This window comes from Centruroides vittatus, unplaced genomic scaffold (assembly GCF_030686945.1).
Source record: "Centruroides vittatus isolate TY-2023 unplaced genomic scaffold, ASM3068694v2 scaffold_932, whole genome shotgun sequence".
Classification (NCBI taxonomy): Eukaryota; Metazoa; Arthropoda; class Arachnida; order Scorpiones; family Buthidae; genus Centruroides; species Centruroides vittatus.
Genome location: NW_027122721.1, coordinates 768,226 through 795,741, shown reverse-complemented (window position 1 = coordinate 795,741; position 27,516 = coordinate 768,226). Strand labels below are relative to the sequence as shown.

The 27,516-nt window shown below is 30.0% G+C and overlaps 2 protein-coding genes across 3 annotated transcripts in view; one reads left to right on the top strand and one right to left on the bottom strand.

Moving 5' to 3' along the window:
• LOC136990417 (beta-hexosaminidase subunit alpha-like) overlaps positions 1–27,516 on the top strand; it is a 376,498-nt gene that overhangs the window by 231,467 nt on the left and 117,515 nt on the right. The window lies entirely within an intron of this gene.
• Positions 1–27,516, bottom strand: part of Pat1 (Protein interacting with APP tail-1) — a 34,940-nt gene that overhangs the window by 6,943 nt on the left and 481 nt on the right. For both annotated transcript variants that reach the window (XM_067288849.1, XM_067288848.1), the window contains exons 2-10: positions 14,746–14,834; positions 12,552–12,703; positions 10,892–11,015; positions 5,003–5,171; positions 4,172–4,228; positions 3,763–3,795; positions 3,606–3,673; positions 1,495–1,600; positions 1,048–1,172 (exon numbers count right to left, since the gene is read on the bottom strand). In XM_067288849.1, coding sequence (XP_067144950.1) covers positions 1,048–1,172; positions 1,495–1,600; positions 3,606–3,673; positions 3,763–3,795; positions 4,172–4,228; positions 5,003–5,171; positions 10,892–11,015; positions 12,552–12,703; positions 14,746–14,834 — 923 coding nt within the window. The remainder of the gene's footprint in view (positions 1–1,047; positions 1,173–1,494; positions 1,601–3,605; positions 3,674–3,762; positions 3,796–4,171; positions 4,229–5,002; positions 5,172–10,891; positions 11,016–12,551; positions 12,704–14,745; positions 14,835–27,516) is intronic.

Sequence of the window (27,516 nt, the reverse complement as noted above, 5' to 3'; positions counted from 1 at the left end):
TATGGCAACTCTAATCCTAAAAAAACAAATTCACACCACACAGCTTGACATCACAGCAGAATCAAATTTTACATTGTCTCACCTTTCATTCATGCATTATTTGCAGCAAGTGTTTCACATTTTTGTTAGAAATGAGTATCTGAAACCAAACAATGCTTATGCTGAAGGAAAAATATGAATGTGTATCGAACTTGAATGTAATAAAACTTCGCGAGCCAAATTTGCAAAACAAAAAAAAAAACCTTTGAAGAACAACATTGATGAGAATCCTGAAAAAAAAGGAGGAAATTAAGAAACTTTCTCTTGGGTCTTCATCATGGCTGTCTCAAAAATGCCAGAGAAAGTCGCTGTACAAAGATGTTAAAGATACTCTGGCATATTGGCTAAATCATTCATTGAATCTTCCTGTTTCAGGGCTGATACTGAAACAAAAAGCAATGGTACTTGGAGTAGAAACCAACTTTAGTGCCAGTGATGGATGCTCAGAGAGATACATTGCATGCACTGTATGAAGCACTACAGTATTTTTCTAATTATAGTTTTGTGGTTTTATTCAACTTTGTTCTAACTTTGTTCATATTGGATAACTCAACACATTTCCACTTTCCCTTATGATGTTGATTTATGCAGACCCAACTGTATAATCTTTACATATTACTGTAACAGAAAAATAAGACTTGAATATATACCAAAATAACAAACAACTTATCCTGGTATATTAAAGAAAAATTCCCATTAGCTCAGCATTATTGATGATAGAATAATCTGGTATTGACATTAAGAAGGCAACGGCCAGATGAGCAAGCATTTAAAGCGACAGTCTACCACTCTGGGGACCCAGAATTGAATCTAGATATGTTGGAAAAACCCCAGGAATTTTTCAGGGGTAGTCATGTCCCTCACTACCCATTGTGGGTCAGGACAAACCTATAATGGGCTTACTAAGAGGGCCTCTTTTAGCATCCACAGAATAGAGTAGAAAATATTAAAAGTGTGTTTTGTTTTTAAAAATCATAATTAAATTAAAGAATTGTTTAATAACCTTACCTAGCATGTTGAAATTTTCCAGAACTGTATTCATGAACATAAGAAGCATATGCCAGATCTTCGTGTGCTATGGCAACATGCAAGTTATGACCACCAAATACACACTGGCGAACATCTAATGCCGTCTAAATAAATAAAATTATTATTAATCATTATTATACAGATCTTAATAATTAATAAACCCAATGAGTTTTTTTAACAAAAAAATCACATTATGTGTGTTATAATCAGTAATTAAAAAACGGGCATTATCATTACAAAATTTATTCTTTCAGGTATTGTTACAATCTATATAATACACAAATGCTGTATTAGAAATATGCAAACACTGCACATGGAAACCACATACAGTTGAAGCATTTAATAATGAGTACAGGAATATATATATTCTTAAAAACTGCAGTTAATTCATTTTACATAAAGGTTAAATTTGATTTAAAAACTTACCTGATAGACTTTAACAGACTGGCGATTTGAATCGACATTTAACAGGTAGAAGCCATAATCCTGTAATGTGTCAGCTGTTTTTGGATGCTTGCATCCAAAGTGTTCTCTGTAAATGTATTTAAAAACTTCATTCAATTTCAAATAAAAATTCCTTTATTTAACTAAACTTGGTTTGTACTTTGTCAAACTAAATACAATTGTTTCAATTTTAAATAATCTTACTAAATATAAAAAATTTGAATTTTGAAAAATTTCCATTACAATTCAATGATTTTAATTTCATGAATACATAAATACACTTTTTCTGTAAATACATAAATACACTTTTTCTGCCTCTTGAAAAATTACTTATTTGCTCATACTACTGCCTAAAAGTAACAAAAAAAAAAAAAAAAAAAAAACATCATCCATTCATGCTGATACCCAGGTGTACAGGTCAATACTGAAAAAATATCACATTACCATCCACTACTTTTTCCAAACTCTCCTATCAACAGACAAAGTTTCCTCTAAAGCCTGCTTAATACTATTAATTCATCTTTGTCTAGGCCATCCCTTTGATTTTAGCTTCAAATATCTGTTTGCCAGTCTTTTTTCCAAAATGGCCAAACCACCTCAGATTAGTCTCGCTTACTCTCGACTGAATATTTGTTATCTTAAGGTTTTTCCTTATGTCTTAATTTTAAATATGATTTAACCACTGTATCCATCTATTAACACCACTAATTTTTCTAAAAACTCTTATGTCAAATATGTTTTATATATTGATTTAAATTTATAATATTAGTTTAATAATGATGGTAATCATTCACCATCATTAATGGCTATCAAAACCAATGTTTGCCAGATATGGATAACTCATAGGCATCTACTTTTACTTTTTCTTCTCTATAAATTAAAGTTCTATTGATTCTTGTCACTATGACAAGCTTATACTATTTTTTGGTGACAGAACACCAAATCTCTATATTCTTCATATATCAGTGATGTGAAACTCATTGCTGAGTTTCAGACCACTGATGGCTGGATGAGTGCCACAGGTGATTGATTATAGGATGAGGGTGCTGAAGGTATCCCCAGCCAGCTGTAAGTAACCGAGGATGGTTATGTCATAATTAAATATGTATGGAAGAGGAGATTGGTCAGATGGCTCGAGTAGCATAACTGGCAACACGACCACATGGTAAGCAGAAGCTGCGGGTTAGAGTCCTGCTCTGGGCCAATTCTTTTCTTCCAGGACTTTCTAAATTATTTAATTTAATTATAATTGCAAAACTCATTCTTGTATGACAACAATAGTACATCTAAATATATTTAAATTAATGTAATGTGTAGACTAATACTGATAAGAGCATTCAAATGCAAGAATTAAGAAATATTCAATTCCAAAAAGTTCTCATTGTCACTTTTGAACTTCATGCTAGATATTTGAATACTGAAAGTTCTCAGGTGCAGACATGAAAATGAACAAGCCAATTTGAGAATTGAGAACTAGTCATGTCCAGCCACGGGAAATTCAATTCAAATTAATCTCAACATTGTTGGATCAAACAGACCAAACTATTTTATGACCATATATGAATTCTCAAAGAATTTTAATACTCTAATTTTTAACTAATCTGTATAATTACCAAGTAAGTCACATTATTACAATCTATCTAAAAATGAGCTTTTTGAAACTGGATAGTTCTATATTCTTTCATTTGAACACTTTCGTCATTAATTACAAATTACTCCAAAGCCGTGCAAAGCAAGCTGGCAGCATTGTCCAAGATTTGTTCTTGTTCTTGAGAACTACATTCTTGGACACACAATTGATTCTTAAAAGTTCTAAATTATTAAAAGTATTCAATTCTGCCAAACTTCAGAGACTAATACAACTTTAGAAAATACAGAAAATGTCTTTGCTATAATTTTATATCATAAGTTAAAATCCTATCAACAACACATACTGCTATAAACAATGAACTCTACTCATAATTAAAGTTTCACTAAAATTATCCATTAACAATTTTTAAAATAGCAAAACATTGCTTCTAGTTATCTTATTGATGGTAATTATTAGAAATACTAAAAACTTAGCAGCATACTAAGTAATTTGAATAATTTACCTTGATAAATGCAATGCTTGTTTTATTAGAAGACCAGCTTTTTTGAAATATCTCTTTATCACACAGGCCTAAGTTTAAAAAATACTCTCTTAAAATTTCAATTATTTAATAAAAAATTTTAAATATTTTTATTCTATTATTTATCAAAATAACTCACCTTAGCAGCTTGACGAAGAACATGAATAATTGTCTAAATTAAAAATACACATATTTATGCATTAACAAAACAAATAAGAAATCTGATCAGATTTAATTATTATTATATTATAATCAATTTATAATATGTTCACAAAATTTTCTTAAAAGAAAATGATTCAATATAAAATCCTTTTAAAAATTTATAATTCAAGATGTGACCAAAAACATTCATATAATGAAGTACAGATATGGAATAAAATAGTACATTATTACTACATTATTTTCAACAATTCACTTTGATAAAAAAGCCAAAAGTTATCTGATTTCTGAAATTAATCTTATTCCTAAATTTTACAATTTAACTTATTAGAATAATAAGATAATTACATTTTTTAAACTGAATTGAGAATACTTTTAAATTATCTTACCTTAACAGGTAAACTTGAATTTAAACATTTTAATGCTTCTAAACTCCACCTATATGCCTGTAATATTGAATAAGATTTTAATAAGTAAATAAATAAGTTTTTACACATGTTCCTGAAATGATAATTATGGAGATTTTGAGAAATAATTATATCAATTTATTAAATATTTGAGTAACAGTGAGTTTTTCTCAATTAGATTAGTCAGTAATTACATTGTCTCTTCACATTCTTACATAAATATTTATGTAAGAATGATTTTTATTAATGAAGGAACAACATTAGAATAATCAATACAATAACTTACATGAAAATTGTAATAAATTTTCTATATTTTTTAGTATAATTATTACAAGTCATTTTTAAGATATAGAGTAAATCCCACTTATTGTATTCACTTTCACTCTCACCTAAACTGATAATGTTAAGCAAAAGCAAATTAGAATTAAAGGAAATTCTTCTTTATTAATTTTGACATTAAAAGGACATGTTAAAATGATCAAAATACATCTGCTTCAATCACAACTAGAATAATGCCAGCAATTTAAACTATTGTATTGCAAGCAAACAACTAAAATGATTAACATTTAATGTTTAAGGCACTGGTTAGGACTGTTAATGACAACTGATTATGATTGTACATTACTGTTAATAGCCATATGGTGAGTCTAACATAAAAAGAGGGTAAAAAGATTATTTAAATTATTACATAAAAATTCTTATAAATCTAAGAATATTTAATTTTAGTAGTCAAATTTTTATTGTTTACCTATCATGGAAATTGTTATTAATTTTGCTTAATAATTATTTTGATTCTAAGTAGAAGGTACTCACTTCATTATAATGACTTTGACTAAAATATAAAGATGAAAATACAGCATAATGTCCAGCCAAATTTACAGGATAACCAATTGATTTCAACTGTTCTATATATTTCTGAGCTTCTTGAAACGTTTCTTCAGCTTCTCTAAATTTACAATAAGCATTCTGAACATGCAATAGCCTAAAATTAAAAATTATCCATTTAATTAACAATTTTAACAAAATAATAAATCAAAATTATTAATTTAATTTTCAATCTAATATGCATTATCTTAAGTAACAAAAACATTTATTCATTACCAGATAAAAATAACTTTCATATCATATCAAGTATAGGGTAGATGTACCAGTTTTGGCCAGTGTAGTACCAGTTCTGGCCAGAAAACAAATTTAACTTAAAAATATAATCACAAATGAAACAAACTTTTATTGTTAACTGTGTGAACAGTTAACAATAAAAGTTTGTTTCATTGGACATATTTGAATATGTGGTGATTATATTTCTGTGTGGAGTTAGATTTGTTTTCTGGCCAGAACTGGTACACTGGCCAAAACTGGTACATCTACCCTATTTATTAATTAAATACCTACCAGAAAATGAAATACAATCCATGGGTTTATAATACATACATGTATAATTTTTAAATATTTAATATAATTACGAATGCGAGATCCGGAAATTCCCCTGAACGTAAAATTATAATAATTGTTCCCTATATTAAATTAAGAATTTTCCTATTATAAACATCTTGTCTAGAAAAGGTCCTGGACGAGAAAATATGCGTCCCTGGCCGTATAACTGTCAACTATCCTTTGTTCCTAAGCTGTATACAGATCATCTTGCAACCTAAGTTTATAGTTAACGTCCGAATTTGTCATATATTTTTGGTCCCGGGAACACCTATGACCCAAATCGCCATCAACCATCGATCACATGACCAATTTTTCCAGCCTAAAGCTATAAAAGCCACTTCTTTCCCCCCCTCAGGGGAGTCTCTTATCATCTGCCGGATGAATGCCATCGCAGGTCGTCACCGCTCTGGACTTAAGTTCCAGCGTCATCATGCTCAGTCGTGACTTTATAAAACTGTGCCATTTTCAGATACCGTTTTCCACTTTCTGGATATCAAGGGCTTAACTCTATAAGGAACTAATAATGAGGTATGAACTGAACCTGTAAGCTCTCTCTCGAACCCTACGCGAATTAGGGAATTTAGTCAATTTTTGTATTTGTGTCCTTTGTTAATTCCAATAAATCTTGTTTTAATTGTTAAATGGTGTCCTCTTTGACTTGAATATCGCTTTCGCCTTATCGTCAGCCCCATCTCACCTCCTATCCACTCGCCCGACAAGAAGAGTCCCGACTCTCGGAACCGAAATCGAAACTTTAGCCATCTTGACAAGTAAAAGGTCAACGACCTGTTGCAAGAAAAAGGGGAGATACAACTTCCTCCTACCTCCCTCAATCTCACACACACAATTTTTAAACATCTAACATTTATCTCAAAGTTTGATTTATTTCAATTGAATTTCTCAAAAATCAAAAGATACTTTTGTAAGTAAGAAAAATATAGAAATATTTTTGAAAATCAGTTTACCATTTGATCTATTTAATGAAAAATGTTTTAAATTTTCTAGTAGATACATATTAAAATAAAATCCACCTTAAATAATCTTCCTGTGTTAACTACGCTTTTTGTTTTATGTAGCTTTTCAGGTAAAAAACAAACAATAACAATTCTCACCTCTTCCAGAAAAAAAATCTTATCAAACATTTGTGGCTGATTGGGCAACCATCCTCGGGATTGGACCATTAGTGAATTCAAATACAGATTGTGGAATACATACATTTTTAAAATTTAAAAAGTTTAGAATGGCTTCAGAATAGTAGTGATAAGTAAAATAAGTACATCAAATACAAATGAAGTAAAAATACACTATAAATGAGAAAAATTCATCAACAAACTGAAATTAAAGACAGAGTATCAATGTCCCTTTTAATGGATTAAAACACACAGTCTGTTTTAAAATTATAAACACACCCAACTTTTTTCAACAACAAAAACATTAACAATAGTAATATATTTATTATATTAGTATGTCATTTACAACATCAATTTAAATATTTTCTGAAATAATTACAAAAAAAAAAAAAAAAAAAATCACCACAGATTTTCAATTTTGATTGTTTCAAAAATATAAATACAGATGCATAAAATTAGTATAATCATTTCTTTTTTTTAATTATTGGTTTAATTAGTTATCACCAGAGGATAGCATCATTCATTATTACAAATGTGACACCAATTTTAAACAGATTTTTATGATTTAAAACAATGCCTTGTGGAAAAACACTAACAGAGTTGAAAATACATGAAATTTACCAACTAAAAAAAGCAGGACAATCTCTAAGACAGCAGCTGTAAATCAATCTACATATGCTGTGAGAAATGTATTAACTCAAAGTGAAAATTATGGCAGAAATAAGTGATGTGGAAGGCCTAAACTCCTTACACCTAGAAACTAAAGGTTTTTTGGCTACTGACAGTCAGTGAGTTGTCTGTAAGGGAATCAGCACCAACATTGCCAATTGCAGTTTCACCAGCAACTGTATGGAGATGTATGCATAATCATAAAAATGCCAAATTTACAAAAATGGCTGCCAAACCAAAATTAACACAATTGCACAAAACAGTTAGATTAAAGTAGGCAAAGACAAGATGACATGGAAAGAGGAATGGAAACAAATAGTCTTTTTATATGAAAAGGAAAAAAAAAATAGGAATTTGGATGGACCTGATAGTTATAGTCACTACTAGCATAATTTATAGAAGAATGAAGTCATCAGAATGAACAGACAGCAAAGTGGGGTCTCTGCGGTGGTGTGGGCAGGATTTGGATGGGGGTGTAAAACAGACATTGTATTTATAGAAGGTAGAATGAATTCAGAAAAGTATCAAGAACTGTTGTATCAAAACTGAATAACTTTTGGATCACTTATTGGGTGAGAAAACTGGCAATTCCAACAGGATAATGCTGCCATTTGTGCATCTAAGTCAACTAAAAATTGGTTTGCTGAAAAAAAATTAATGTAATTGATTGGCTATCACAGAGTCTTGATATGAACCCGATAGAGAATGTTTGGGGCATTATGAGTTGTCTTGTTTATGGCCAAAACAGACAATACAACACTGTAAATGAACTGAATTAGCTATCATGGATCGTTGGGAAAATATTAAACAAGAACAACTTCAAAACTAGTAGAATGTATGCCTGATAGAGTATTTGAATTAATTAGATCAAATGATGGACCTACAAATTATTGAGACATCACAAATCATTTCTTTTTGTGTACCTGTGTTTATACTTTTGAAACAATCAAAAATTGAAAATCTATGATAATTTTTTTTTTGTAATTGTCATATTGCTCTAAAAATTTCAGAAAATGTTTAAATTGATGTTGTAAACAACATACTAATATAATAAATACATTACTATTGTTAATGTTTTTGTTATTGAAAAAAGTTGGGTGCATTTATAATTTTGAAACAGACTATTTCCAAGCAGTGGGCAGGTAACTAGCATCTTTATAATTGATGTATAAATTCTTCATAGTATGTTGTTTGTATATTGTTAACTTTACAATGTAGCAACAATTTCAACAGTGAAAAGATAGCAATATACAAACATGTTATGAAAAACTGCTTAAATTCTTATTTAATCATATAAATGGCATTAACCATTTTTTAAAATTTGAAACTGTATGTACCATATCTCCACGCATATTTTTCGTTTGAATATCTTTTCCACCCGTATTTCTAATAAATGTTTTTAGAGAAAATAAAATATTCAAGTATTTTTCACATGAAAAATGCAAGACTTCTCATACTGAACTGTTTAGTGTAGGAGATAGGACATGAGTCAGTTAATAAGAAATTTTACAGTATATAGGTGCTTTGTCTACCCTCATTTCCTTGTATAAACTTAACAGTACAGTATCTTTGTACTTGCTGGAGCCTGTAAGGGTGGAGAATAAAGGCTGTTTTTAACTGTGATGCTTTATAACACTTTAGTAAGTTCCTTAGTGTCATACTGAGTAGAGTTAATTGCAACTTTGTGAGATGGCAAAAAAAAAACTAACAGTTTTACCACACAGTATAAAATTAAAATAATCTGCTTTGCAAACCAGAACAGAAATTGAGAGGCTAAATGAAAATTTGGTGTCAGTAAGGCATGTGGGCGTTACTGGTGTAAACGAAAAGATGCTCTAAGCAACGAAGGTCCAATGTGAGAGCGTTTTGTGGTCCCAAGACTGGAAAGTATACCCAACTTGAGGAAGAACTGTTATGGTATGTTGAAGAATCATGCAATGACAACTGTGCTGTAACACATGATATGCTACGATCACAGGCTTGTAGTATTGCTCAGACAAAATATTTCTTCCCTTGAATTTAAGGCTAGTTGAAGATGGGTCAGCAGATTTAAGAGAAAAAATCTCTCTCTATATACAGTAGAACTGCATTGTGCTAAAGGTTTAATAAATAGTGAATAAATACTGATATAGTCTATGTTCAAAAATAATTCATATATTTTTGGCATCTTTATTTTGAATTAATAAAAAATTGTAAAAAAGTGCAAAAAATACATGCAAAAATATAGTATTCTATATTCAATCTATTAGTGGTTCAATCTGAGGATGACACTCTGATCAGCCAATAAACATTTGACAAATAAAATATTTCTGCTGGAAGAGGTAATTTATCATTTGTTCAAAACACTGGTTTACAAAACTTATTAAAACCAAGAACTTAAAATTTCTATTTTGCATATATAAGAATAGTTTTATATATATGAAGCATGCAATGCCATAAGGTTGTAAATGCCATTTTTCTCAAAATACATTTTATTGAAGAAATGAATTTTAAATGCAATGTTTTTCCTACAAAAAAAATATTGTGGCGATAGTGGCGGTCTAAGTGGCTACATTTTAAAGATGAATTTATGTGCAAGCCATAACGTTTTAAGCACCAAAGTGCAAGCCACGTGACTTTTGGCGCGTAAAATGTTACGGTTTACATTTACATCATTTTGTTATTCCAATTTGTAACGCAGTGAGTTTTTTATGCAGAACGATAACTGAATGCCAGTTTATTAATAGTTAACCTGTATCACCTTATTATTTGATATTTCAAAATGATATTCGGACTTCCATTAATCTTTCAAATTTGAAGTTTTTAAATACATTTTAACTTTTATTACACTAAATTAATACCTTATTGTTTATATTTTCCTTTATTTATCATAATTATATTACAATTGATAAAGATTACAGCCCAGTTCAAGTACCAAAACTGTGGGCCCAACATTGTTGAAGCCAGGAAGCAGTCACTAATAGATTATTGCCAGTTTTTAATGTTAAAATTGATATTGAATTTGTAAATTGTGTTTAATGATTTAAATGTAAGTTCTTGGTATTCAAAACTGTTTTTCAGCTGTAGAAACATTACTTTTATGATTGCAATTGTTTTTGGCATTTACAACTTTATGCACTTGCACAATTTTGGCATTTACAACGTTATGGCTTTAACCCTGTTTTTAAACTTTTTTGTTTCCTTACTATCATACTTAAGTGTTTGAAATTAAACCCAATGTTTTATTCCAAAGTGTAAATTGTTAAAATAATTTTTATAGCATTTGATTAAAGTTTCTTCATTAGAAAAAGTGTTTTTTCTCTCTCCTGAAAAGTTTACAACATTATGGCATTGCACGCTTCATATAGTGTTACATAATGCTAAGAATATAGTTACAAAACTGAAATATTTTTAATATATACTTAACAATAAAATTTATAAAGATTTTTGTAACATGCACAAAAATTTTATAAATAAACTTGTTAATTACCTAATGCAACATTCCAACAATATATTTAGATGTGGAGGATCTTTCAACTGTTTACAGATTTCCATAGATGATTTCATTATTTTTTCAGCATCAAGAAACCAACCTGCATCACTCAAAATACTACCTGAAATAAGAATTTATTTTCAAAGTTTATATGAGAAATTGCTATTCAATAATAAATTGTATTTATTTTTTTAATTTAGTTTTTCATTTGAATAGGTAATAAAGCTTCCAAATATTTTTCCTCAAATTCTCACAGTGGACAATACGGAAGATTTTACTATAACTGACCTGTAAATGCACAATATTTAGGTTTTCAACGTAAATATGAATCATATAATGTCAATTACATAAAATGATTTTTAAGAAGGACATTGTGCAACTTTGTCATATTGTGACAGAAATGAGGCAGACCTGGAAGGAAAGAAGCAATCCTTGCACTTGATAGACACAGAGAAGGCAATCCTTGTACCTGATCATCTCAGACAGATGAATTTTATGTTTACCACTATAAAACAGGCTCTCTTTGCACCTGCCAGTCATGAGAGAGGCAATCCTTTCACTTTATGACATGGAAAGGTGATCCAAAAACAAAGTAATGGATGCCAATGCCCACCAGTGACTAAGTAGATAAAACCACTTTACAGTGGTAGTTGGTTGTGAGTTCGTGCCTGGCCAATTGGTTGGCTATGTGGAGATTTCCAAGTTTTCTTCACATTAGTAACATCTAAATAGCCAATTTCCCATGAAAGACCTCCTGAGAGATATTTCCCTCAGCAGATCACCCATGTGTCACATTGTCGTATATGAAAAAACCAAAACTAAAAGCAATCAATGCCAATTGCTTTGTTTCTGTGTTCCGTTCGTTTTTTCTGCATTTATTTTCTGTTAGGAGCACGAACATTATCCCTTTGACCCCATCTTATATTGAAAGCAAAATCAAGGACCCGTTTTCTACATTTAAATTTATTGTTTTTGGACTCTTTATTGTAAGCAATATAAAATGGCAAAGTTTTATCAAAATTGGGCCATCAAATTTGAGAACAAACTTAACTTATAGAAATAAGCAACACAGAAGACGTGCTAGTGATCTTGGGACATCCATCGCACACTTTGTGTGATATATTATTTTGTTGTATGCACTCATGAAATGGCATTATATTATGAAAATGAAGTCATAGACTCCTATTTTTTTGCATTCTTGAATTCTTCATCTCAACTAATGAAAAACGGTAAAGTTTAATCAAAATCGATCAAACAGATTTTGAGAACAAACACAATTCTGAGGTTTCACTAATGCTCTGTCTCAAATATGAACAATGCAGAACTAAAAAGCATCTGAAATTCATACAAACTATCTTTTCTGATATACTAACAGTTACTATTTAAATATTTCAATTAGTGTTAGTAGTATATACAATTGTTAGTATATCAAATTTTTTAAAAAAATCAGTAGATATTAAAACTATTTCTAAATAAAATAACACAACAACACTTCTAATTTGTCATGACTGAGTAATTTATACAGGTTTTAATTGTAAGGAATTTTCTTTATTGTATACAGATATATTGACTAACTTTAATTTTCTTATAAAGAACTTTTAGATGTGTATATGAATAACAATATAATTTATATTTTCACATATATGCAAAAACCTACCTAGAGAAAGACCAAGTTGAATTGTCCTATCTTTTACTTGAACTGAAGAATGCTTAACAGTTAAGCAATGTTGATAATAAGCATCTGCTAAATGCTCTGATGTATGAGCACCATGATCCATTAAAGCTTGAAAACAGTGATGTAGAAGATGACTGAAAAATAGTTTAATTTATAAATTTTAATTATTGGTTAGTTATATTAATAAGTTTAACTTATAAGTTTAAAATTAAATAGTATTATTGTATTTATTTAATTAAAATTACATAAACTGTTACAAAATAACAGCAACAAAATTTCAATTACTTTTACATATAAACATTCATGAAAATTCATATAGAAAACTAAATTAAGTGTTAATCTTTTAAAAATTCTAGTGATAGTATTCATTATGTAAATAATCAACTTTTCAATCATCAAGTTATGTCATATTAAAGTTTTATCAATCTAACAGCAGAGTAAATGAATTCCTAGTTCTGCAGATCACAGATATGAATCTCGTATTATGCACAAATAGATTAGTCGCTTGCTACACGGGATCTTTTCATGGCCACAACGTATCTACTCCCATTCTGGCAACAGAGGTTACTGCAAAGATCAATCGAATTTCCTTGCCAAATACAAACAACTGCTGGTTGTGGTCGATCTTATCCAAATGATAATACACCAACATTCTCAGTATCTTCCACACTATGCCATAGAATATATCTGACTGCAGAAATATCAGCTTAATATTGTGTAATGGCCACGAGACAGAAAACAAAAATATAAATTAGTGATTATTCAAAAGTAAGATCTATAATTAATCCATTTATTGGCAATATAAAAGAAAAATCAAGTAAGGGGATTGAATTCAAATTAAAACAAATAGATATTTTAATATAAAGAGAACAAAGGAGTAATTATTTACATGTATAAAAAAAATTTATTACATGTAGTATATCAAATTGTCCATTTAAATATTAAATATTAAAGGCATTAACTGGAACAACTCATTTTTCTTTGAGAAGAATAAAAGTAAAATAAGATTATATGGATTATTTAATAAGACTAAAAATAATAAAGAATAATTAAAATAATATGATTATGGAAAAAATTATTTGATAATATGGAAAGTGTTAATCTCAAATATAGAGAAAGGCAGATAACTAAACAATCAACTAATTCCCAACATCAAAAATTTATATACTATAGAGTAAACTTTGTTTTACAATTTTATATATAAACAACTCTACAAACCTACTTTTTGATTAAAGCCAGACAATCTTGCCAAATAATTGGGCTGTGATAAGACTAAGTTAATAAATAGATATGAAGTGATTTGTCTAGAGCAGTGATTCTCAAAGTGGGGGTCGTGAAAAATATTTGGGGGGAGGTCGCTGAAAAATTGATGCCAGATCAATTTTTTCAAATATTTTATAAATTTACTATGGATTCATGTTTAGAAATAATAGAAATAAAAAATATATAAAATAATTTTTACTTAAATAAATTGCACATATAAATAATAAAAATAATATAAATATTTAAATACAAGCCTAACCCCCTCCCTCCGGGATGTTTTTTCACACATACTTATTCTTCGGGGGTCCTTTGAAATTTTTTAGTGCATAAGGGGGGGTCGCAGTCCAAAAAGTTTGAGAAACACTGGTCTAGAGGTAAGTGGTTAAGCCACCATCTCAGGACACTTTTAATTTAGAATTTCTGGAAGAAAAGAATTGTCCCAGAGCAGGGACGTGAATCTGTAACTTCTAATCATGCAGACGCATTGCCAGTTACACAACAGATCTCCATCCGATCTTTGCTTCCAGAACCATTTAGATAAAACCATACAAGTTATTCAGATAGAGAGCCAGGCAGAATAACTAGTAATGCATCTGCACAGTTAGAAGTTGTGTGTTCAAGTCCCACTCGGGCTGATTTTTTTGTTCCAGAAATTCTAAATTAAAATTAATTTACTATAACCATTATGAGATGGCAGCTTAACCACCTATCACTAATTACTATGCATATAATTATTAACTTTGGCTTATTATAGCCTGATAATTCAGCAGATCATCTGTCATTACAATTTTATATCATTTTATAATTTCCTTAATTATTCCAAAATTTATAATAATAATACAGTAATAATAAACAGCATACATTTTTATTATATTATTTTAAAAGATAGTAGATGTATAAATTTTATTCTTACCGTTTGTCTTTCACTTTGAGTACTCTAGAAAAGACTTCCAGATTGCAGAATTCAAATCCCAACTGGCAAAGTCGTCCTTGTTTATACAACTGAAATAAAACTTTTATTAAAACTTTCACTGAAATTATAAGTCTACTTTTTATAAGTATATCAAATTTTGTGAATATTTTAATAACTAAATTTATGCAATCTTCTAAACAGAAATGGATATAACTTCTTATTTTTAAATATTGGCCATACTGTAAATTGTGAATGTACTTACTATTAAGGTATTTTTTTGTAATATTTTAAAATAGTTTACAAAACACTTAAATGCTTTGATTCAATTTTTGAGAATTTAATAAATAAATTGCAATCTCAAATCTAGATGTAATTTAAATTTTCCATAGCTTAAGAAATCACATGTAAAAATTAATAATTCTGAGTTTGAATTAGGTTAAAAAAAATCCAGCAATGAAATGCTTAATTTTCTAAGCAACATTTAAAACTGCATGGGGTGCCGTCTGTTATGATATTTTATTTTAAAAAGTTTTTTATGTAATTAATTATTACTAGACAGCAAAAAGCTTAATTTTGAAGATAAGGATGAGTTTTATAAAAATTGTAAATGCTAATAACAAATACAATCTTCATTAGGTCCGACCCTACTTGAGATATAACACACGATTCCCCTTTATCTTCCTACCCCCTCAACCTTTAACCATCAAAAGTTAATAGCATCAATCCCCTAATATGCAAACCTCCCTGCAAAATTTCATCAGTTTTTGACAAAAAGCATGGGTGTTATTAAGCTTCAAAGCTTCAATTTATTATTGTAGAAATTCTGTACTCACCTTCAAGGGTATCCGCACACCATTACCAACCCAGCAGATCTTGTCAATATACTCAAATGGTTATAAACACCTCCTAAATTTATAACCATTCTAGACTTCAAATATTTATATCCTTCTATCAAACTCCCACCAGTCTTTTGCACAATAAGGGATACACTCATGCGCATCACTCAAGACAGCACGTTACAACCTAACATCCTAGAAATGGCACACCTGATCTGCTTTAACTCGTTCTTTAAATTCAACGGAACTACTTACCAACAACAACGGGGTGTACCTATGGGAAGCCCAGTCGCAGGGGATCTCTGCGAGCTTGTGGTCAGATTCTATATATTTAAACTTAATTTTTTCTTCTGAATAACTGATGGATTAAGAATCAATCACTTGTATATAACAAACAACCATTTCATACAAAAACATTGTTGTTTAAAAGATACAATTACACAATATGCTATTAACATAATTTATTATGTTAAAATTACTCAAATAATACAATTAGTGCAAATGTGAACAGTTCAAAGACTTGTAGCAATAAACAAGTTTATCTGTGATCATTAAAAAACTCATCTTTTTATCATAACCTCAACTTACAAACAAAATCTGCTAAGTTTTAAGAAAGGACCGAGAATGGAGTAATGAAAAAGCAATATATTTAAAATAGAAAGCACATCCTTTTTTACATAAAAATTGTCAAGAAGGAATGATTGTTTCTGTTAAAATTCAAAATTATACAATTTCTGAGGGTTAATATTACCTTAGGTAGCCAAGGTGGCGGCTCATCTCTAATTCCAGCAAGGAAACAGTGGGACACATGTTCTAACCTAACCTAACCTAACCTATTCTAATAATTTGGTTGCTAATAATTATGGTAATTTATTAGAATATAGGTTAGAACGTGCGTCCCACTGTTTCCTTGCTGGAATTAGAGACGAGCCGCCATCTTGGCTACCTAAGGTAACATTAACCTTTCTGAGTCTAATAGTGGAAGATCAATCATGTATTGATTTTTTCCTATTGTGTGTATCTAATTCTTTGTATTTGAAAATTAAGTGTTTATTCCTGTCAAAGAAACTGTTGCCCAGGGGTAGGGGAAACCATTCAAAATGGCAAAAAACATTTGTACTTAGTAATTTAATTGCTAGAAACAAAGTGTGAAAGGTTTTTTGTGTTACTGATTAAGTAGTTCTAGCTTTGAGTGCAGAGAATATTAACATGGCATCGCCGGCAAGCTGTACAGAATGATTCTTGTTAAAGCTAAGACATCAAAGAAAAATTAAATTTCTTGTGGGACTGTAAACAGAACAAGGTATTTCCAATGTCAATCCACAGAATCAGTTTACCAACCGGTTGATCCTCACTGCTCCCAAAGGTCAAGTTTGTCTGCCTTAGAAAAGCAATTCAAACCACCAGGAAATCTTTGTATGCTAGCTTGCACCAACTTATCAACCTTGAAAACACTATTTAACAAAGACCCAGACCTCCTGCCAATTGTCAACTTTAGAGTCATAAACCTGCAAGAACAGGTTCAGCAATCGTTACGTAAGAAATATGCCAAAAAAATGTGTTGGATCATGAAAAACCAAAGAAGCCACACAAAAACAAGCTAAAATATCCTATCATTTGCTGGGACAATATTAAGCCACAGGAAGAATTAGTTCAAGCATTCAAATTTGGACCTATGTTTGCTCCAAAACCTCTGAAGATCTCAGCTCATACCATCGTTCCGAATATCGAAAAGCTGCTTTTGCCCATAAAAGCTCAACATAAGGATTTCTTTAGGTGGAATACAGCTCTCAGCAAAAGTATTAAAGAAATTGACAACAGAGACAAGGAATTTTGGACAAATGTAAATAAAAGTAAGAAATAGCTCCAGGCTAACAAAGTCACCTTTACTAAGGCAGATAAAAGCAGAAATGTGGTTCTTATGAAAAAACATACATACATTCAGCTGCTCGAAGAATACATCGGCTCTACAGAATGCCAAAAAATAGAAGAAGGGTATTTAGACAAACTCCATAATAGGGTTACCAGATTTACCAGTTCACCACTAGTTAAACACCTCCAACTAGGAAATGCCACAATGCAATCACCTGAGATACCAAGGCTTTTTGGCTATGCTAAAACCCATAAACCAGGCAAACAAATACAGCTGATCGTGGACAAATCAAGATCCCCAATGCTACCCATTGAAAAAGATTTATATGAGCTCCTCAGAAACGATTTGAAAGAATATAGCTACACCATTTCAAACACTCGTGAACTCATCGCTAAATTACAAAATATTGCTTTAACCGATCAAGAATTTATTACAGTTCTGGATTTTGAAGCTATGTATCCTTCCATTAAATTGGAATTGTGCTTCTGTGCCCTTAGAGACTTCCTCTTCCAAGCAGTTCCACCCAGGCCTAAACACCACAAGCAGATTTTGGAACTGGCCACCTTATGTGCTACACTTCCTTTTTCACCTTCAACCAGCAAATCTACCTTCAAAGAAGAGAGGTCCCAATGGGTAGCCCCCTATCTGGAGACCTCTGTGAATTAGTTGTTAGAAAATTAGATAGCCAAGTCCTAGAATCCTTCAACACAGAAATCATACTTTACACGCATTATGTCGATGATATTCTTATTATTTGGAGATCCAAGCCAGATATTGATAGAGTACTGCAGACTGTCAATAACAATCCATTTGGGCTTAAGTTAAAGTTAGACCAACAGGATGATAAGATGGCACCTCCTTGACCTCTTGAACTCTCAGGATGATAAGATGGATTTCGTTGACCTCTATATTTACCTGAATCATAGTTGTATAACCACTAAGGTATACCATAAGCCTAATCTTCAATCTTTCTTCATCCCCTCAACCTCAAACGACCCATTTACCTATAAAATATCCGCTTAAAGGGCTTTAATCTGTAGAGCCTCTACCCATTGCTCTAGCATTACCGACGCGCTTCATGAAATCCAACACATCAAATGCATCGCCATAGCCCACGGTTACAACAATAAATTTATAGATAGGCTAGCTCAAAAATTACATAGTTTCTTAGAAAACGAAGCGATTAATTCCAGACCTCTTAAACAGCAACATAAACGAATTGTAGTTGATATTGACCCTAGAATGAGCCAAGTGTATAAAATCATAACCAAAAAAGTCAAAGCTGATCTTACATACAAACGCAACCCTACGATTTATAAACTTCTGGCTAATACCAAGGATAAATACAGCAAAGCCAGAAAACCAGGAATTTACTTGGTTATGCTTGAGGACAATAGATTTGAGCCAAACGAAAAATTAACATACATAGGCTCAACCAACAGATCGCTTACAAAAAGGATAGCTGAGCATAAATACAACACATACAACAAAAAGTTTAATTCCACCCTAGCCCAGTTTGCAACTGAACCGAATATAACAGCCAAATGGGAAGAGGCTAAGATTATTATACCTATGCTTGATTATAACAAGCTTAGAACAATTGAAACAATAGAAATCTTTATGAAATCCCTCAAAGAAAACTGTATTAACACAGAGACGCAGACTCGCTCTCCCCCGCATGGCAATCACTCCTCGATAACCCCATAAATTAAATAGGCCAATCCACCCTCATCGAGCCCATTACATTCTTTCATGCAGTTTCTAAATTTATCTTGTTTCTTATTTCCACTTTTAATAATTATCATATCATCAACAGTCATTTGCACATCTTGGTTAAACTCAAAAGATTATTTACAATGTCAATATCGTTTAAACCAGTGATTCCCAAACTTTTTCAATCCACTGCCCCTTTGTTCCATAAAGTTATACCCAACACCCCCTAACCCATTTTCTCTTGTGTGAGAAAGGATTGGAAATATTCTTAGGAAAACTATTCTATGAATCTCACACTTTGTGCCCTTACCGTACATCGTTCTCAACATCTGGAAACCGTTAAATCCATCCTCTGATCTGTTTAACAGAGGAAAGGGAACAGCTGTCAGTGACCTCAACTTTTGCCTTTCGTCTCCGTTCAGTACCCTGCCTTCAACGCTCCAAGGGGGCATTATTGCCCACTTTGAGAAACGCTGGTTTAAACTTTCTTAGCAATGACATCATTTGTAAGAAGAAACCTTCATAAACACTGATGTCACGTAAATATCTGCTAACCGACGTTCCAACCGACCTTATTGTACCTGAAGAAGGCCATTCAAAATGACTGAAAACATTTGTACATAGTGATTTAATTGCTAGAAACAAAGTGTGAAAACTTTTTTGAGTTATTATCTGAGTAGTTGAACTCCTACCACATCCACTGAGAAAAACTGTATGTGAAAATTACCCTTTACATCAATTACCAGTTTAATAATGGAAAAGCAATTATTATTAATTCAATCTTTTTGTATATTCTATTTTTGATTTATTTTATTTATAATCAGTAAAGATTGTCATGTTTCAAAACTTTTTATCCGGGTGAAAAGGGCTCCATAATTAAAATAAATTGGGAACTGCTGATCTAAGATATTTCAGTATGTAGATATAGTCACTAAAAAATAAATTTCTGAAGCAATCAGTGGCAAAAGCATATAATTAAAAAAATTTTCTAAAATATTAATTTTGAAGTCTGAATATAAGCAATATTAATTATACAAAAAAGCTGAAACTGTACTTAGTTTATTAGATCTAGCAATTGCACAAAAGTGACTAAATTGTTTTGATTGACAGGATTATGAAGCCTTTACATGCATCCAAGCAGTTCATAGTAACATGTGCAAAACAGACTTTCAGATCAATAAACAGAACTAGCAGCAGTCTGAATTTATGTTAGGTACGGGTACATTAAATTTTCACTAAATTTATTATCTAATTCAATAAAAATCTATTGGCTTAGGTCTTCCTGTGCATGTTTTAATATTTAAACAAAAAATATTTAAGATATATTCACATAAAAAGTACTTCAAACAAGCAATTATTTATTGTGACATCATAACAATGCTGAACTGCAATTTTTAATCACATTTTTAATTTATTTCATTTAAAATATATGCTCTCCACCTCAAATTAGTACTACATTGTCTTGCCCCTGTACAGTACATTATACTTTTCTATGAGCAATGGAGTTGTTCCAGTCATCTATTAACTGCTTTTTAGGGAAAAAGTTTTGAATTAAAATAACTATTTCCAGTTTGCATCTGAAGTTTGTATATAGTTAATTGGGGCTCCTACCCCAAGGTTTCCATATCTGGTCTTGGCTTTCATCTAACTATTCTCACGATTGAGGAAAGATAAACAACAGTGGAAATTTAAAGGTCTATAATTTTTTTCAAATTGCAGCCAAATGAATTTATTCTGTTTATATCCAAGTATGACAAAGAAAATAAATGAACAAAAAAAGAAAAAGAAAGATAAAGAATACAAATTTATAGAGATTATATTTATTAATTTTGATATCTATTATTTTTCAAACAAAATTATATTATTAAGTGGAAAAGACATAAGATGACTAAAAGTAAGGTACAGTAGTTAGATCTCTTGTATATCTGTTCACTCTATTTCCTTTGGTCCCACACCAATCAAAAATTAAGAAATAAAGATCCAAAGCACTCATTCACTAGTCAACTTCTTTAATTCTTGCACACTTAAATAACCTTCTGATTTTAAAATCAGAAGGTTACTTAAATACTCAGATTTTTTTTTATCTAAAAGTCAATATTTTTACCTTCAATTCTGTATTTTCTCCCTATAAATAGATATATCTTAAAATAAAATAACTAATTCAATAGAATGTCATTCTAGAAATTTAGTCATTAATCATTCTAATACTGCATTAAATAAACAAATTCTTTATGAAATCAAAAGTGAAGAATATATAGCTTAGAATGACAAAGCATGTAAATGTGTAAATATTTCTCAGGAAGAAAAATAGCATAACACTAGAATCACTGAATGAATCCAAGATTTATTTCAGATTAAACATTTTTTGAAATTACACATGCCATCATCATAGAACTGGAACAAAAAACAAAAGGCATTTTCATTACAATTCTGTAGAATCTGATGATGGGTTGTATAGTTTCAAAAAATATTTCTTCAATGATTTCTAGTGTCTTCTTACGGAGTTGTGCATCTGCTTAAATGTTTTTCAACAAATTGTAAAATTAAAAACTTATGCTTTTGTTTGATGTTACATTCAATAAGATTTTTTATGACTTTTACAAAATGCTAATTAAATATTGCTTACATCTACATCAATCAATTAGAAATAAATTAATAAATCAATCACATTTAACAAAATAATCATCTAAACCAGTAATCAGTGACTAACAGAATCATATAAAAATTTTAAGCCAAGATAATTGTAATGTTATGAAAGATATACATAAGAGAGACTGTTCAAAAGAACCTAACATTTTTGTAAAAAAACCTTTTAATAGTCTTGTATTGGACTTCTTATATATCATGTGGCAATATTCATGCACTTAAATGTACTCAACAGTTTGTCCTTCTCAATTTATCCCATCTCTTTAAGTGTCAAAGTACCGAAAGTGTTAAAATGAGTCTTATCAGGACTTTTTGCGAGTATAACAACCAACCATCTTTGAAATAAAAGGCAAGAAATAAATTTAAGAAAATGATTGGCACTGACATTTAAGCCAATGGCACTAACTCTTAATAACCATGTATACATTGAACTGCAAAGTCTACACCCTCAAATTATGATTTTACAGCAGAAAACATATCTAATTTAAACAATGGATACAACAATTTAACTGGTGTGCCACAGATACCCAAATTAAACAACAAACTGCAAGTCCAATCAGTGATGTTCATGACAAGTATTAATCTGACATTTAATTTTAACTTAAAGGCTGAATGGAAAAATCTCAATGTCATTAAAAGACAAATGTGAAAGATATCTCTCTCCAAAGATAAATAAAATTTTTGAATTATAACTTTTTTTAAGCTTATACAAAAAGAAAAGGTAACTTTCAAAAAATTATTGATAACTACACTGAAGTTTTTGATTTAAAATTTTTTGTCATTTGAATGGTTTAAGGAAAAATGATGATTGTTTAGTAAAAAAGTAAATCTTTCTTTAAAAAAAAAATACTCATTCATTATTTTTTTTCCTTATTCATCTAAGTATTTTTACAATAATTGATAATTTTTACTATCCATAATACTATTTTACTATGTTTGTTTCTTATTACTTTCAGTAAGTACCGTATGTTACAGACTATAAGATGCACCTTAATTTTTAAGCAATTTTTTAAAAAAATACCTATAAAACGCTACGGACTATAAGACGTACCTGAATTTTGGAGGCAATTTTTCGAGGAAAAAAGTGCATCTTACAGTCCGTAAAATACGGTAAATGTTTTCATAAATTCATGGTAATTATGATGCCTCATCATGTGTTAAAACTGCAATCTTTTAGAGTTGCTTGTATTTATTTAAAAAATTCTGTAAAAATAAGTTAACATTTTAAAATTTGATATTTTATATGATAGTTTGCTTGAAGACCAGGTAGTCTTTGGTATCAAATCAGATCAAGTCAGAGTAAAACTTAGATTTTAGACCAAACTCTAAATAGAACAGTCACAATATGTAAGACAGTAAACAAGCTATGAAATGACGGAAAGAAATGAAAGTTAAAACACCAGCAAAACAAATGTATCCACAAAACAGCACTGATGATAAGAATCACATGCAAAAAGTTTCACAACTGAATATGGACAGATGGTAAAAATCGAATCTGATCACAAACCACTAGAAACCATATTCAAAATACACCTGTGAGACTACAAAGACTACTATTTGACATATTATTTTCACCACAGATAACACACAAAAAAAAAATGATATTGCAAATAAATTACTGTTAGCCTTAACAGAAATTTCAATTAACAGACAACTATCTGAAAAAGAGCTAATATGTCAACGAATGCTAAAGAAGAAATAGTAAAAACGACAGATGAAGAATTAAAATGACTTACTAGGAATATAGGCTAAGACTGGTTGGCCAGCAAAAACATTTTTGACATATTGCTCAACACTGTTTTCACTTTAGAGACAACCTCTCACATTGTCTACCTTTTTGCTTTAAAATATCAAAACAAACAAGGCGGTAGTACCAAAAGCCCTAATTGGGTGCATTTTTTTATGCAGTGAAAGTGTAGCGAAATGACGTCACGAGCAGCGTTGGCCATTTAGAAACGGGTTTCAGAGGATTAGCTGTAAAACACTTCTTGAGCACTACATAAAAAACGCGCCCATTCCAAAAACTGCTGAAAGTCATACATGAAGATCACCTTGGCACACAAAGTTGTATTAGAAGTGCAAGGGAGATGCTATATTGAGAACAATTAAACAAGATAGAACCACACAAAAACTGCAAAATATGCAAATGAACTCAAGGGAACAACAATCTTATAAACTGAAATCAATACCAACTTCCCATGGCAAATGGTAACTGCATACATCTGTGAAAGTCAGATTCCTAGTGATAGTTATTCTATATGACTGTACTTTAAGAAACCATGAACACAAACATTCAAAAAGGTGATGGAGATCTTCAAAAGATTAGTTTGCTTTTATACAGTCTGTACAATTCAAGATCAAACTGCTTAGCTGAGAGAAAGGTACTGTTAGCAATGAATATTCTAAGAAAAGCTAATTTAGATCAAATGAAGATTTCCTCACATTTTTAAATTTTAGAAAAACAACCAGAAACAAATAACTCTAATCTAAATTCAAAAACAAGCTATCTAAAATTCTTTTTAAAATGTTAATTTATTTTTACAGAATTTTTTAAATAAATACAAGCAACTCTAAAAGATTGCATTTTTAACACATAATGAGGCATTATAATTACCATAAATTTATGAAAATGTTTATTTTTAACAGATTACATTCAGTAAGTAAACAAACATAGTAAAATAGTATTATAGATAGTAAAACTTATCAATTATTGTAAAAATACTTAGATGAATAAGGAAAAAAATAATGAATAAACTAAAAATGAATGAATGAGTATGTTTTAAAAGAAAGACATTTTACTAAACAACAATCATCATTTTTCTTTAAACCATTCAAATGACAAAATATTTTAAGTCAAAAAGTACTAATTTATTTTATTTAGCTCTTTAATATTTAATCTTTTAGTTTTTTCAAATTATTTTATTGTAGAATTTTGTATTTTTATTTCATTTGCATTACAAATACATCCAAGAGAACAAAAATACCAGATTCTTACAACTTATTTCACAAAAGTCATCTAACTACAGTAGTTGTAATTACATCACAACTCCTACAGAATGAACTGATAACAAATTTTAACAAGTCCTCACTTAATGTTTTTTATTGTAACGTTATTGAGGAAAGATATGAATACATTTGTAACCATTTACAATTACTGTTGTTGAATTTTCCTAGGAGGCCAGGCAATTCAGCTGCCTCTATCAATCCAACATGCTAGAAAAGTTTTGTTCAGCTTATCTTTCATAACAACCGTCCAATATGGTGATGTAAAAAACTCTTTTGAGCTGATACATCACTTGAACCACAGTAGGTTCCTATGTCAATTAAAGCCATGACAAAAGTTTGTTGTAAACTACCTTTCAAGACATCCTGTACATCAGGTACATTAAGACAAAATCAATATCTCCAATAAAACATTAATAGTTTGCAAAGGTTAGTATGCTGATAATACTGCCATGTACAAATAATAGTAAATCTGCAGTATGCCTTTATGTTCTGCTATTCATATCAGCATTATTCAAGTCAACACATTGAACTGCCGAAAATAGAATGCTGTACAGGGTTTGATTATACAAAACTTTTATTATTATATTAATTATGTTAAATAAGCTGATCAAATGCGACTTTTGAAATAGAAAGTTTCAAGCCTGATAAAACTGGCATACAGCAAACTGTTATTAACTGTAGCAAAAATTATTAACCATATCAAACTGATTAAAAGAACTATTTCACTTTATGAAATGCAATCCTTTTCAAAAAATAGTAATTCTGCAGCAAATAATTGTATTTCATACCCACCATATAAGTCAACCCCTAGTTCTAGAGAAATATGAGTTACATACAGGCATATACAGTATATATCAGAGCATTTAAAAACACTAATGCAAAGACAGCCTACAGAATTACTGTGAAATTTATACATATACAAAGTCAAACAGAAAGCTTAACATCTTATAAAAAAAATTTAATATATTCAACTATAGTTGTTATTAAATAAATATAAACTTAACAATAGCAAATGTCACATCAATACACATCTAATTTGTTTATAAAGAGATGATAATTTAAAATAATTGTTCTGTTCAATATCAATTTATTAATAATTTATGAAACAAACATTTTCCCATTATCCATGCATCTAAACACTAAGTGACAAATTCACAGAATTTATTTAAATAATTTAAAATGAATTTGAGCTAGTTTTCTCTTACATTAAATGATTAAAATATCATTTACAAGAAAGCTAATACTAGAATCTGTGAAGGTCACATTGACATCATAATTATAATTTTACATAGTAATAAAAACAGTTAATAAAACAGGAAGAGTTGATAAGCATTGTTTTAAGATATAATATTTTGTATATAAATAATTCCTATAACACCTAATTAAACTAGTTAAAGGCTTTAATACTAACATTTTTAGCTACTTACACAGCTGTTATTAGTTGTATAGTTTATATATATACATATTCACATTAATTAATTGCAGATTAGTAGAAACTTTTTCAAACAATTTTGTCTAATCGTAACAAGAAAGACTAAAATATAGAAGTCCATATTTTTAATTACAGTTATAAAAAGAATGTTTTCAAATCATCCCAGTTCACTATTTGTTTATTATACTTGTGAGCATTGCAGAAAATACAAAATTTGGTTAATGTTACCCTTGGTGCCAAGATGGCGGCTTGTCTCTGATTCCAGCAAGGAAACAGTGAGATGCACATTCTAACCTAACCTAACCTAACCTATTCTAATAAATTACCATAATTATTAGCAACCAAATTATTAGAATAGGTTAGGTTAGGTTAGAACGTGCGTCCCACTGTTTCTTTGCTGGAATCAGAGACAAGCCGCCATCTTGGCACCAAGGGTAACATTAACCCAAAAGGTTATTAAAAAACTCAATTAAAACAGTAAGTTGTTTCAGCTGTACTAATGTATTGAATCAAAATAAGAAAAATGATATGAAAGTATATAAAAAAAAATAATAAATCCTAATTGAATAAATTTGGTTTTGAATATCAAAAATAATACATAAAATGCTAACTAAACAACACAAAGCAATAATACTTAGAATCAAAATAGCAGTGAATGCATATATATATTTATTTGTTAGATTTAACACATATACCATAATAAAATATTCATAACGTCTATCTGTATTTGACTGGGCAACACTAGATAGATACTTAACAAGCCATCCATCTATCAATATAATCTACAAAGTGATGAGGATACCACAACGACCTTTAGAACCAAAAATTACTGTTAACCTATACAAATTTGTAATCGTCGGGACGTTAAATGCAGATGAGCAAGAAAATACAAAGCCGTACCGTCCAAAGCAAGCGAGAACGGCAACCACTTTGCAGTTTCTATGGTGAAAAAATACGCTCTTTTCCATGTCCGATACAGAATAAGAACATTTATCATAGGGACAACATTTCGAAACATCAAAAGTACTCATTTTTAATTAAATAACCAAAAATAAACAACTTTTACGCAGAACGATAGTTCGCTTTGTTCTCGCACAAAACAAGCAAGATTACGTATACAAAACTGAAATATAAACAAACAAATATACACATGTACTGTTTTATGAGTATTAATAATTACTTTATTATATGTTTTCTAATTTAAAAATAATAATCATAATTTAATTAACAGAACTGACATTAGGGCTTTTTAATGTAAGATAATT